Source organism: Lathyrus oleraceus, chromosome 7 (assembly GCF_024323335.1).
Source record: "Lathyrus oleraceus cultivar Zhongwan6 chromosome 7, CAAS_Psat_ZW6_1.0, whole genome shotgun sequence".
NCBI lineage: Eukaryota > Viridiplantae > Streptophyta > Magnoliopsida > Fabales > Fabaceae > Lathyrus > Lathyrus oleraceus.
Genome location: NC_066585.1, coordinates 477607650 through 477621535, shown reverse-complemented (window position 1 = coordinate 477621535; position 13886 = coordinate 477607650). Strand labels below are relative to the sequence as shown.

At 34.0% G+C, this 13886-nt stretch overlaps 1 protein-coding gene across 1 annotated transcript; it reads left to right on the top strand.

Moving 5' to 3' along the window:
• Positions 1–12878: 12878 nt before the first annotated feature.
• Positions 12879–13553, top strand: LOC127104437 (chitinase 2-like). The gene has a single exon (XM_051041619.1). It carries the CDS (start codon positions 12879–12881, stop codon positions 13551–13553), a length of 675 nt encoding a protein of 224 aa, XP_050897576.1.
• Positions 13554–13886: the final 333 nt, after the last annotated feature.

Below are 13886 nucleotides of genomic sequence, written 5' to 3'. Positions count from 1 at the left end.
AGTTGAGACGAAAGAATGTTGAAACTTGCTTCGACATAAAAGTAAGTTATACTTAATCATTTATTTTCTGCTTTAACGTTAGATATAAATGGGGTGATAGTTATTCTCACTATTCTTATGCAATAAATTTTAGATAACAGACTTAGAAGATAAATGGAACACATGGAAGGATGAACAAAGTATTTCATCCATCGGCAAACTCGACAATAAGGTGTATTTATCTTTTCTGTAATACGTATAAAAAATTGTTTCTTTCATTTTCATCACTCTTTCAGTAACATTTTTATCATCCTCATTGAAACAGGTCAAACGTTTGAAAATTTACTCTATCGGTTGGAGCTCCACAGTTATAACAGATAAAACACAACTTTGGAAAATGGTGAAAAGAGAAATAATATCTCAAAGGATGGAGAGGTTTTTATTTAATTCATTTAAGAATATTTTTACTCTAGTTTATTTTTGAATGCATGAATTTAACTGCTATTTGTAGTTTATGTAAATAAAACCATATACATTTACTAAGTCCATTGTTTTCCTTATTTACCAGAAACCCAGATAATTCAGAAACAAGTCATAATTGTTGTTCTACCAAATCTAGACTAAAACAAAGTATCTTCGTTCTCCAGGTATTATTTGTGTTGCAATAAACCATATTATATTCAAACGCGTCAAGTGTTCTGAATGTATTTCTTTGATAATATGACATTTCATCGTGTATTTGTAGTTTTTTAAATCTCAAGAGCGCATTGATAAAGGGATGTACGAAGAATTGATTATAATCTTTATAAGGTAAGCAAAAACTTGATTACACAACTTACTATTAATTTTACTATCTTTTTCGATAAAAATTTTCTAACTTAAGAGTCTTACATTTTTTCTTAAACAATTGCAGGGAAAAAGAAAATACTTCGAATAGAGATTTCATGTTCGACATTCCTCTTAAAGAATGTCATAGCTTACACAGTATCAATATTACTTTGCATGCTTCGATATAATTTTGAATATCTTTATTTACCATTTTCAAAATGTAATAATATTATTTTTAATGCGACCTACAATAGAAACCTCATAAAAAGAAAAAAAATATTTATTTTTCTCTACTGTGCGCATTATACATTATCGTAACTTATAATATGTATATGGTGTGGTCATGACATTATTTGTGATATAGTTAATCGAACATATTTTATCATTACACTTTTATTTATTGTTTGTTATATTTTTATCATGTTTGTGAGTAATCTGATGTCGATAAATTCTCTTAGGTTTAGATCTATGATAAAAAAATTATGCATAAAAATAACTCGGTCGTTTATAACATAACTTTTATATATATGTTGTTTATCATTCCAAGAATGGTTCTCTGAGAGTTTTCTTCGTTCATCATCGTTTCCATCGTTTTACTATCTGTCTCAAAAACAAATTTTAGAAAAACACATATCAAAAGCTACATCAATGGCTTAGTCAAAGTTGTTTGGATGTAGCTGGGGAGCTTGCCCTGAAGGTTTAGAATGTGACTTTTGATAGCCTTCTCAGGTGAGTTCAAACCTTAATGAGTCTCTCTCTGATCGTGTTCAAATGATCTTCTTCTAATACATTTTCCTTTTTTGGTTCTGAGGTTTCGATAATTACGAAACTGAGACATGTTAGATTGAGGATTTCGAAGGGAGGGATGCTCTTTGGCTCTGTTTGGTAAGTCATATTGGCGAGCTTCTAGTTTATTTATAGTTTATAGTTTATAGTTTATAAGTCAATATGACAATTTCGATCGATTTGGTAATGATCTTTTCATCATGAGCTTATTTATAGTCTGTTTTATTAACTTATAGCTTATCATTTTTTCTTCCATTTTTATCATTATTATTTCACAAAAGTCGTCTTTTATCTTTTATAATTTATTTTAATTTAAAATAAAATAAATATGTTTTATGTCATTTTACATTTATAAGTTAGTTGAATCGTTAATTTTATCCAATTCTTCAATTATCTTATCAATTATCAGTCATCAATCATCCACAATAAGCTATAAACCATCGGTTATCGGTCACCAATGATAAACTATAAGGTAGTTTATTAATCGACCGTAATTTTTATCAAACATAATCTTCATTCGCGGTTAAAGCATGGAGGGTTGTGTCGTCCTTTCTAACTTGAGTTTGGTGGTTTCTTTTACTTTTGTGATCGTTCAATCAAACTTTGATTTTGTGATGGTTTCTCTCATTTAAAAAAAAGAATCTATGTCAGTAGACAAAAATAATATTCATCCTTTTAATAAAATTATTATCCAATTTTATTTACTAATAAATTCTTTTTAATTTGTGTGAAATAACTTAACATACACTTTTTTGCCAAGAAAATGAGTTGATTTTATATCCAACAGTGACAATAAAATATAGTTAACTATTTCCATCTATTGTTTGGAAAATAAAAAATGTAATTACAATATTAACATAGAATCAATGATTAATGATATATGTTTCATATATTACATATAATTACAAATGTATACTTGTCTTATTCAAACAATGAAATAAATCTATAATGTTTATAAAGAAATTTGTAGCATTATTAAATGGAATCTATGTAAAGTTTGGTATCTGTTGTGAGAAAATTCTTGAACCAAGATGCTGAAAGCTTTTGATATCTTTTTAAATCATTTTTATAATCCACAAATATCATTCCAAATCTCATGGTATAGCCCTTATGCCATTCAAAATTGTCCAAGAAAGACCATGCAAAATATCCCTTTACATTTACACCATCCCTGCATTTACATATTAAAAGAAAGAAAATAATATAGTTAGATTTCATACAAGAAATTGAAATTATTGATTTAAATTTATAAGTAAAAAAATACTTACTTAATCGATTCTTTAAGATAAAAAAAAGATGACGATAATGATATTTTACATAAAAAGATGACTTAAATTATTGAGTAAAATCTATAATAAATTTAGTGTCTAATTGCCTTTGTAAATTTAAAACTATAAACATAAAAAATAACTATATCGTAAGTCCACTACAAATTACTATCCAATAATGAAATTTTACATAAAAAGTTTTTTTTATGGATAATGTCAATTAAACTACATGAAATAAAGCAAATTAAAATTTGTGATCATCTACGTTAAAAGAAAGATTAGTTCTTCATGTTAATAGATGGTTAATTCAAACTTATGTTTCATCATTTTTGTTTTGTTTTATCACAAGAGTTTTAATACTATTTTGGATGGGATACTTGATGATAAATTTTTACAAATCAAACATTTTTAAATTTACCATTTGTAAACGTTTAACCACTTTTATGATAACTTCACTCTCAGTTTCCTTTCATTTATTTTACATTATAATTTTTTAAGTTTTATTTTTTCACTCTTTTATGCCTTTGTAGTTAATATATTTATATTTTTTATTGTTTAAAATCTATTTTTTTCTCCTTATAATATATCAATAAGTTAGTTTTTTTAAATAAATGATATTTCTATAAAATAAGACTTTTATTTCTTATCAACTGCATAGACATTTAAAAAACTGTTGTCATCTCACATCTTTATTTGTTTATCACTACAACAAAGAAGACCTTAGACAGCGCTTTTTTTAGCCTTAGACAGCGCTTTAAAGCGCTGTCTAAACCTCCGCTGCTAAAGGTTTAGACAGCGCTTTTTTAAATCTTAAAAGCGCTGTCTAAGCCCCCCCCTTAGACAGCGCTTTGGCCAAAAGCGCTTTATAAGACCCTCTTATTTTAAATTTTTTAGGTATACCTTAGACAGCGCTTTTGAAAAGCGCTGTCTAAGCCCCACCCCCTTAGACAGCGCTTTGGCCAAAAGCGCTTTCTAAGACCCTCCTATTTTAATTTTTTTAGGTATACCTTAGACAACGCTTTTCAAAAAGCGCTGTCTAAGCCCCCCCTTAGACAGCGCTTTTGCCTAAAGCGCTTTCTAATCCCCCCCTTAGACAGCGCTTTTTACAAAAGCGCTGTCTAAGGTATACGGAATTTTTTGAAGCTTTTGTTTTAAACCACATTTTTTCCAGGTTTATAAACCAGAATTTCTACCTGTTTTCAACCAGATTTTGACAGACAATTATCACATTTTATATATGCCATTTTGGCATTTTTTTCTACCAATTTTTGGCTAGCAAATATATATATATACCAATTCAAACCAATTTTGCCTTAAATGTATCAAAATATATACAAATTTATGTACACATTTACAAGTCATTACATATACTACAAATGTACACATTAATTACACAAATTTATGAACAAACATTGAGCTCTAACATGAATTGACACCACTCCTCTTTGATTTCGTCCACTTGATCCTTTGTATAAAATGCACACTTGAATTCCTCAAAGTACTACATAATAATATAACATATTTTGAATTAATTCCAACTATTTAATTATATGAGATATGTGTAAATATAAAAATAACTCATAAGTTAGAAATACATACATCGGTGGGAATCTTTAATCGGCCCAAAGCAAGAGTATCTCGCATAAACCTCAACATGAAATACCCGCAATCTATTTGATTACGTTGTTGAGGACACTACATATGAAAAAAATATGGATTATAAATCCTAAGTTTTATCAAGTGTCATCACTAATATAATAAAAAATGTGGTAATTAAAAATATACCGCCACTTTAATCCATGTAATGGAGTTGGCGCCCCTCCTTGAGGTTTGGATAACTCGTTGGGCCCGAAAAGCTTGTAGGACGCTAATAAAATAAAAATGAAGCAATTAGAACAATTCACATAAACTAAGAAAAATTTTGAACATTCTCACTTACGTGTCAATTAGGACCTTCATATCCGGGTATGTTGTCCAATCATTTCCTAACGAGTCAAGATAATACACAATTTCTCGGATAGGATTGATTGCGAGCAACAACCAATGTCCACTGTAATGATTAGGCAAATGTTAGATGGTAACTTGGAAAATAATTATAATAGATGAATTTAGAATGAAATGCTAACCCGGTATTAAACGGTATAAAAAACAACTTCTCCGCATCTTTATTGTCCATGAGGATCCGAAGAACGTACTCCGTCACGGTATCCGGTTTACTTAAGATTAAAACTAAGTTGACGGTTGCGGGTGCTAAGAATCCGAATGACACGTCCAAACCATTGGGGCGCATCAATTTGTCATACAAAAACCTAATATAAAAACATCATTAACACCTCTTTTGAAACATAAAGTAAACCGGATTAACATAAAGTAAACATCATTAACATAAGTTGTTTAATTAATAAAACAAAGTAGATCGGATTTACCTAATATATGTATTGACAACGTTGACGCCGATTTCTTCATGACTAAAAACTTGCATGAAGTCTTCATTACCAATCATTTGGTCGTAATCAAAGCCGAAAATCCCTACCTCCATATGTAGGGTCCGAACACCTTCGGTCGGTATATCGGTCATCTCTAGAAATGTCCTGAGGCACGACCTATACTTGGTGGTAGTTTTTTTCCTAGCTACGGTCTTCTTAGCACCAGAACTTTTTACCCGTGCGGAGGCGTTGCTAACCTCCTTTTTTTTGTTGTGCGGAGGCATTGCTAACCTCATTTTCTTGAAGCTACATGTCATATAAATAGTTAGATCAAATTAAGAATGTAACAACTTCCATGAATATATGTCATATAATTGTATATTACCTCTTTTCTTGAAACCGTGGACTCGGTATGCCGTGGAATCGCATTATCTTTTGATTTGGATTTTGTGGGAGTCTATTTAACATAACCAAGGAAAATATGTAAGTAAAATTTTAAGCATAAATTTTAAACTTTGAATATACACATTAAAGTTAACATAAGTTTTAAGCATACCTCATATCCTACGCATATGAGGTTTGTCGGCCATGCAACAAACGAACCTACTGCTTCGTGCACCGTTGTTGCATCCGAATCATCGCTAGGATATGGTAATGCTGCATTCGGCTCAACTGCAATATCAACTGATACCTTCAAACATCCAGCAGGGAGCTCTCTAGTATGGAGTAATACTCCGCTAACGTTATGCACTTTTCCCTTGCCAACCATCCGATAGTATGGTGACGACAAATACAACTGACAATGGGAAATGCCCTAAAACCAATAATAACAAGAAATCGTTAATGTGTATATATGTCAAATGCATAATTTAAGCAAATAGTTCAATTTAAGACAATTATATGTAATTACCTCTGGAATGTTCGGCTGAAAGGTACAGTTGATACTGTTTTTGTCCGAAGCATCTCTGTATACTGTTGAGGCGCTAGCCTCTCTTTCTCTCCTCAATGCATCAAGCTCAGCTTGCATGGCTTCCAATCTTGCATGAAGCTCCCGATTATTAGGAGCCTTTCCTTTTTTAATACTCAGGGAGGTCGGAGTGACTCCAAATCCCTAACCCCTCACCCGACCAGAATACTCAGGGACATCTAATGCCCGACTAAGTATGCCCTTTGTATCATCGGGAGATAAAGACTGAGATAGCTCCTTCTGAAAAATCAGATGAATACCGTATACTTGTCAAATATTTGTGTATAAAAATGTTATTCAATTAATGAAAAAATGTTATACTTACACATTTCTGGTATACGTGTAAAACTTCTTCTTGAGGAACTCCAGATTTGCCCACACGGGCTTCCTTCCACAAAACATGTGCAGGAAGAGATGTTTCTGAACTTTCCTCCTTCTGCAGCTACACATTAAGTCATACAATTTGATCAGATAAAACTAATATATGATGAACAAATTTGTTATCGCAATTTATAAATACTTACCATGGATTGTTCTAAGCGTCCATATCCGACACGTCCTTTTCGGTACGGATATGCGGGACTTGATGCTCTTTCCCGATTTGTAGCACTTATTTTTTGAAAAACCGGGTCTTGTCTTTTGGATTTGAAAGCTTCCCATTCTTCAGCCGATATCAAACTTTCATATTTTTTAGGAAGCTCCGCATCCACAAAATTACCATCCGCATCCTTAAGGAACTTGGATGATAAAAATGTCTGAAACCCTCTTAGAATCTTTCCGGCCAATTTCATACAAAAACCTCTTCTTTCTTCTTCGATGTTAAAACATCGCTAAGAAAAACATACAGATTGATAGTTAGTATCGGTAATTGAAAAAACATAATTGATACCGTATAATTAAGGGCCAAATGATTGTACCTTTATCTCACTCCAAATTTTTTCTTTGGACTCATTCAGCTCTTTGTTTCTCCAATCATCACATGTAATGGGAATTTCATTCCTTACTAGTGCACCGATAAAACTAGTTAAGGTATGCCCATTAGGTTCTATAAGCTGTCCCTGGTTGTTCCAATAGACATCTAGTATGATGCCTCGAGATCTTCCTTGGACCACCCTTCTCATTACTGTGATGCCTCTTCGAATTTCTTCTTCCGCGGATACTTTTTTACTAACTTCCTCATGTTGGTCATCAGCCATGTCTAACCTGTAATAAACCAAGGAAACCATCAAATATCAAATATAACTTATAATCAAAGCAATTGAAAACAAAAAAATAAAGAAATCATGCATTATCAGATATAACTTATAATCAAAGCAATTGAAAACAAAAATATAATGAAATCATGCATTATCACATATAACTTATAATCAAAACAATTGAAAAAAAATAAATAAAGAAACCATGGATAATTTACCTAAGTCACTAACATCTCTTTCTTTTCTTTGTTGGAATATTAATCACTTGTTTCTTAGCAATGCGTACGGATGAATTGATCCAAATTCCCTCATTATGATCGTTTCTTATATATGACTCATCCGGTATAAGATCCTCAACTTCATCATTTCTATTCAACTCATTCCGTCTAATGCATGACTCATTCTCAACATCAATATCACATTGATCGACACCGCTATCATCAGTCACTTTGTTAGAGAAAAGCACTATAGACCATTTTGTACTCTTCGGGTCATTCACATAGAACACTTGTTTCGCTTGAGATGCTAGAATAAAAGGTTCATCTTTGTACCCCACCCTAGTAAGATCAACTTGCAAAAATCCAGACTTATCCATTCGTATGCCACTACTATTCACCCACTTGCAACCAAAGATGGGAATCTGAAACTTCTCGTAATCAAACACCCAAATGTGCTCAATAACTCCAAAATATGACAAATTTGCATATTTGGGGTTTAAGTGTTGGTGTAAGCCCTAGAGGCCAATACATTTTGGTACTTGTATCGAATAATAAAAGGCATTCTCTTTATTATGGTTGATTAATAAAGTCCCTGGAATAGATAGTCCGTTTAATGTATTAAGTGTGACTTAATCATGAGAACACATTAAACATAAGGACACTATTCCTAAAGTATCCGTAGTCGAGCTTTAGTGTGAAGTGGGATAACATTAAAGCATTAAGACTATTATGTTTGTAGACTGATGATCATATCTCATGGATCATGGATAAAGAGTTATCAAGTCTTAAACATAGGTATGAATATTAGGAGTAATATTTATACTGGATTGACCCGCTATGAGAATACTATATAGAAAGTTATGCAAGGTGTCATAAGTTATTCTCATGGTGATAATAGTGTATTCCACTCTTCGACCTGAAACCACTATGGACCCTAGATGTAGAGTCGAGTGCTTTATTGCTGATCCAACGTTGTCCGTAACTGGATAACCATAAAGACAGTTGATGGGTACTCCACAAAGCATGCTGAGGGACATGAGTGACCTAGATGGAATTTGCCCATCCTGCATAACAGGATAAATGTCTATGGGCCCAATATTGAACTGGACAAGGATGACACGGTCTATGCCTTGTGTTCAATATAGACATAAGGGCAAAAGGGTAATTATACACATAAGTATTATCACAGAAGGAATTGTCAGATCACATGACATTTTCGTGTCTTGGGTAGCAGTGATGTGTTGCTAGATACCGCTCACTGTTTATTATGTTAAATGCGTGATTTAATATAATTGCCAACGTCACGAAAACCTACAGGGTCACACACAAAGGACGGTTTGATGAGAGATAGAGTAACTAAGGAATACTGTAAGGTACGGTGCCCTTAAGTGAATTATAGAACATCGTAAGGTACGGTGTACTTGAGTAGAATACGAAATATGGTAAGGTACCATGGGCTTAAGTGATTTTGGGCATATTATAAGATATGGGCCAAAATACACTTAAGTGGGCTTTTAGCTTGAAGCCCACACAAGTGGTTCTATAAATAGAACCCTTGTGCAGAAGCAAAAATTTGCGGTTGCATTCTTTTCGTTTTCACTCTCTCTCTCTCTTACTCAAAGCCTTCATTCGTACCAGCTAGCACTGAGATTGAAGGAACCCGTTCATGTGGACTGAGTAGAGACGTTGTCATCGTTCAACGTTCGTGATCGTTTCCGTGGATCTGCATCAAAGGTTTTGATCGCTACAAGAGATCTGCACCAAAGGTTTCAACCGTCACAAGAGGTAAATATTCTATCACTGATCATGACCATTCGTAAGGATCTCTAAAGGAGAAATTTTTAATTTCCGCTGCGCTTTGGGTCGCAATTCTCCTTCATTAAGTCCTTCATACTTGATATATGCATTGCTTCAGCTAGCACGGTGACACCACTATTTTGCATAGTACTCTTATCATCTTGTTCTTTGGTATAAAATGTGTATCCATTAATTGAATATGCGCTATGAGAAAACACATGCAAACTTGGACCATATGCCAAACATCTCAACATTTCTGTTACCGAAGAAGGATCTGAAGAGCGCTTCAAATAAATATGATCCTTCAACCATTGTATGAAACTTTGATTGTGCTCTATAACTATCCAATTTTCATTTCTGTTCGGATTTAACCTTCGGAGTACATCCTTGTGCATTTCAACATATGGCTCAACCTCATTATTATTGTGCAGAACATACAAATGAACTTGATCCCGTTCATCCCTTGATATTGTCACAATTTTATTCCCAATTAATTTTTTACCTTCCATTTTGTCGAAAATCTGAGCTCTGGGGAGTCCAATCGATTGAACGTTAGACAAATATTCAGTACAAAACTCAACAGCTTCTTCAACAATGTATCGTTCAACAATACAACCCTCTGGTCGACTTCGGGATTTCACGTACCCTTTTAATATTTTCATATACCGTTCAGCAGGGTACATCCATCTCATATAAGCTGGTCCACACAACTGTGTCTCTTTCACAAGATGAACAACTAAATGAACCATTATGTCAAAAAAAGACGGAGGAAAATACATTTCAAGCTCACACAAGGTAATTACAATCTCTTTTTGTAGTGTTGGTAAGATCTCGGGATCGATCACCTTACTACAAATTGACCTAAAGAAAAAACACAATTTAGTTATGGCACTTCTTACTTTTTCTGGCAAAATAGAACGTATACCTATCGGTAGAAAATGTTCCATTATAACATGGCAATCATGTGTCTTCAAATTCTTCAACTTGAGGTCTTTCATAGAAACAAGTCTTCTGATATCAGATGAGTATCCTTCTGGAACCTTAACTTCACTCAGAGACTTACACAATTTTTTTTTCTCCTTTCTAGATAAAGTAAAAGCAGCAGGTGGTAGATATGTTCGTCTTCCTTTCTTCACGGGTGCTAATTCAGTTCTCATTCCCATTTTTAACATGTCCTCCCTTGCTTTAAGGCCATCCTTAGACTTGCCTTTTATATTGAGTAATGTACCGATAACACTTTCAAATACGTTTTTTTCAATATGCATAACACCGAGAAAATGTCTCACGTAAAAAGACTTCCAATATGGCAATTCAAAAAATATCGACCTTTTCTTCCACCCACCTTTCACAATCTTATGTGCAAAAGGCTTGCCAAACTCAGTACGCACATCTTTCACCTTTTCAAAAACTTGTTCACCTGACAATGCGGGTGGAGCTCTACGATGTTCGGTGTCTCCATTGAATGCTTTTCTCCACCCACGGTAGTGATGTTTAGAATGTAAGAATCTACGATGACCGAGAAACACATTCTTCTGGCAAAGTTCCAATCGAATCGTATCGGTTCCGTCTTCACAAACAGGACACGCACGTTGACCTTTAATGCTATACCCAGATAGATTCCCGTATGCTGGAAAATCATTAATTGTGCCAAACAACATCGCCCTCAAATTGAAACTTTCTTTCCTATATCCATCATAAACCTCCACACCGTTCTCCCACAAAATCTTTAAATCTTCGATCAGAGGTGTCAAGTATACGTCTATGTCATTCCCTGGTTGTTTAGGCCCAGAGATTAACATAGATAACATCATGTACTTACGCTTCATACATAGCCACGGAGGTAGGTTATAAATCATAAGAATCACAGGCCATGTGGTATGTGAGATACTTTGAAGACCATGTGGGTTCATTCCATCAGTAGATAATGCCAATCGAAGGTTTCTTGCTTCTGATCCAAACTCAGGATAATCATTATCAATCTTCGACCACTATGGTGAATCAGCCGGATGCCGATACTTTCCATCAATAATTCTTTCATCTGCATGCCAAGTAAGATGTCTTGCATCGGTTTCACTATGAAACATGCGCCTAAATCTCGGAATTATCGGAAAATACCATAAGACTTTTGCGGGAGATAATCTTTTCTTATATCGAGACAAACCGCATTTAGGGCACTCAGTTAACATTGCATATTCGTTACGAAACAAAATGCAATCGTTAGGACAAGCATGTATCTTATCATAGCTCATGCCAATAGAGCACAACATTTTTTTTGCCTCATAGGTTCGATTAGGAAGAACATTATCATCCGGTAGCATTTCTCTCATAAGGGCCAACAACTCTGTGAAACTTTTATCCGACCATCCATTGCCCGCCTTTAAGTTGTACAACTTTAATACCGCAGAAAGTCTTGAGAATTTAGTGCAACCTTTGTACAACGGTTTCTCTGCATCGCTTACCATCCTCTCAAACATTTCAGGACAATCATGAAGATCTTCTTCCAGTGCTTCTACAATCTCTTCAACTCGATCACAATCGTATGTTTCCGTGTCTTTGTCGTATGAAGCATAGGTCGTATTACTTTTTCCACTCGATTCAACATTCTCGTTAATTTTCTCACCATGAAATATCCAACACTGATAACTTTGATCAATTCCATGCCTCAGCAAATGCGATTTCAATCCATGTGCGTCAACCTTACCAATATAACAACAACGCAAGCAAGGACAATGCATTCGTCTGGGGTTTTCAGCGTGTTGAACAGCATACTTAACGAATTCCAAAACCCCACTCTCGTACTCTTTGGTCATTCGATCGGCACAGATCCATGTTTTATCCATGGTTTTCCTACTTATTAAAGTAAACAATTAATCCAGACGAAAATACATAACTAAGGTAGTATCTTTGAATATCCTAACAATTATAAAGTTCAATTCATTTTAAACTTCAAAAACCTATACATAACCAATGTTAATATAAACTTCAATAACGTATCCGATACGCCAATATATATTATTTTGTATATTATAAGTCTTCCTTCTAAACTTAGTTAATTAGACTAAATTTGACAAACAAAAAAAAAGCTAATTAAAAGAATAGGCAAGTGTATGTGTAGTGGTGTTGAGAATATTAATTGCATGAGTTATTGATATAGTTAGGAACGTTCTTCACCCTTGGTTTTTGTCTAGTCATATTTGTATATAGTTTTAAATTTTCAAATTGCCGTCGTTATTGTCTAGTCGCGTTGTTTAATAGTTTATATTGCAAAGCAATAAAATGGCATTAGATTAAGAAGACTAATAAATAAAAGTTTGATTAAAAATAGGACCTCTAGGCTTATAAAAGGGCAACAGGAGTGTTGTCATTCCAACCACAACCAATTAAATCCTCATTCAAAAAGAAAGTAAATCACAATGTCAGGATCTACCACTGTGACGCCTACCATTTTCCGAGAATACATTGGCATGGGAGATTATATAAATCGTTTTCCTGATGAAATGATCAATGCCAACATGGAAGAATTCCACTTCATTCTGTGCTTTGCCACAGAGACGCATGTTGACGGAAAAGGCACAGGAGATTTTGGCAGCAATTGGAGCATCACCAGCTTTAGTCCAGAAAAGGTGGTGGAACTAAAGAAAAAGCTTAAGAACGTGAAAGTGAAAGTGGTAATAAGCATAGGAGGCAATGGCCCTGAAAATACATTCAACCCTAAGGATAATGAAGACTGGATTGTGAATGCCACATCATCAATCAAAGGGATCATCCTAAACTACCAGACCAAAGTCCCCAACGATGACGTACTTGACGGTATTGATATTAACTATGAAAACATCAGTTCCAGTATCAGTGACTTTTCCAACTGTATAGGACAGGTGATAAAACTACTCAAGGATGATCCAGTTGTTTCCAAATCCATGAAAGTGGTGTCCATTGCTCCAACAAGGGATTCCCAACCCCACTACCTCAAACTGTATCTCGACAACAAACGCATTATTGACTGGATTGACTACAAGTTCTACAATGAGTATTTTAACACAGCGGAGGATTTTGAAAAGCTCTTTAAAAAACTAGTTACTGAATATTGAAGAACATAGAGCCTAAAAATAGTTACTGAATATTGAAGAACATCAGTTAATGCCTAAAAATAGAAATGAAGAAATATTGAAGAACATACCGCAAGTGTATTCGTGTTCGCTGGTTTTCGCTGTTAGGGTTTCAACGTTCGCAGGAGGGAAAACAAAAGAACAGAGAACGAAAATAGAAATGGAGTCTGAAATTTTATTTTAATTAGACCTTAGACAGCGCTTTTGTGGAAAGCGTTTTCTAAGGTATGCCTTAGACAGCGCTTTCCAAAAGCGCTTTCTATACCCCCCCTTAGACAGCGCTTTTGGTTTTAATTTTTTTTTTAATTTAAAGAC

Excerpts from the sequence above, each read along its gene's own strand:
- LOC127104437 (XM_051041619.1), top strand. The coding sequence starts at position 12,879 with ATGTCAGGATCTACCACTGTGACGCCTACCATTTTCCGAGAATACATT.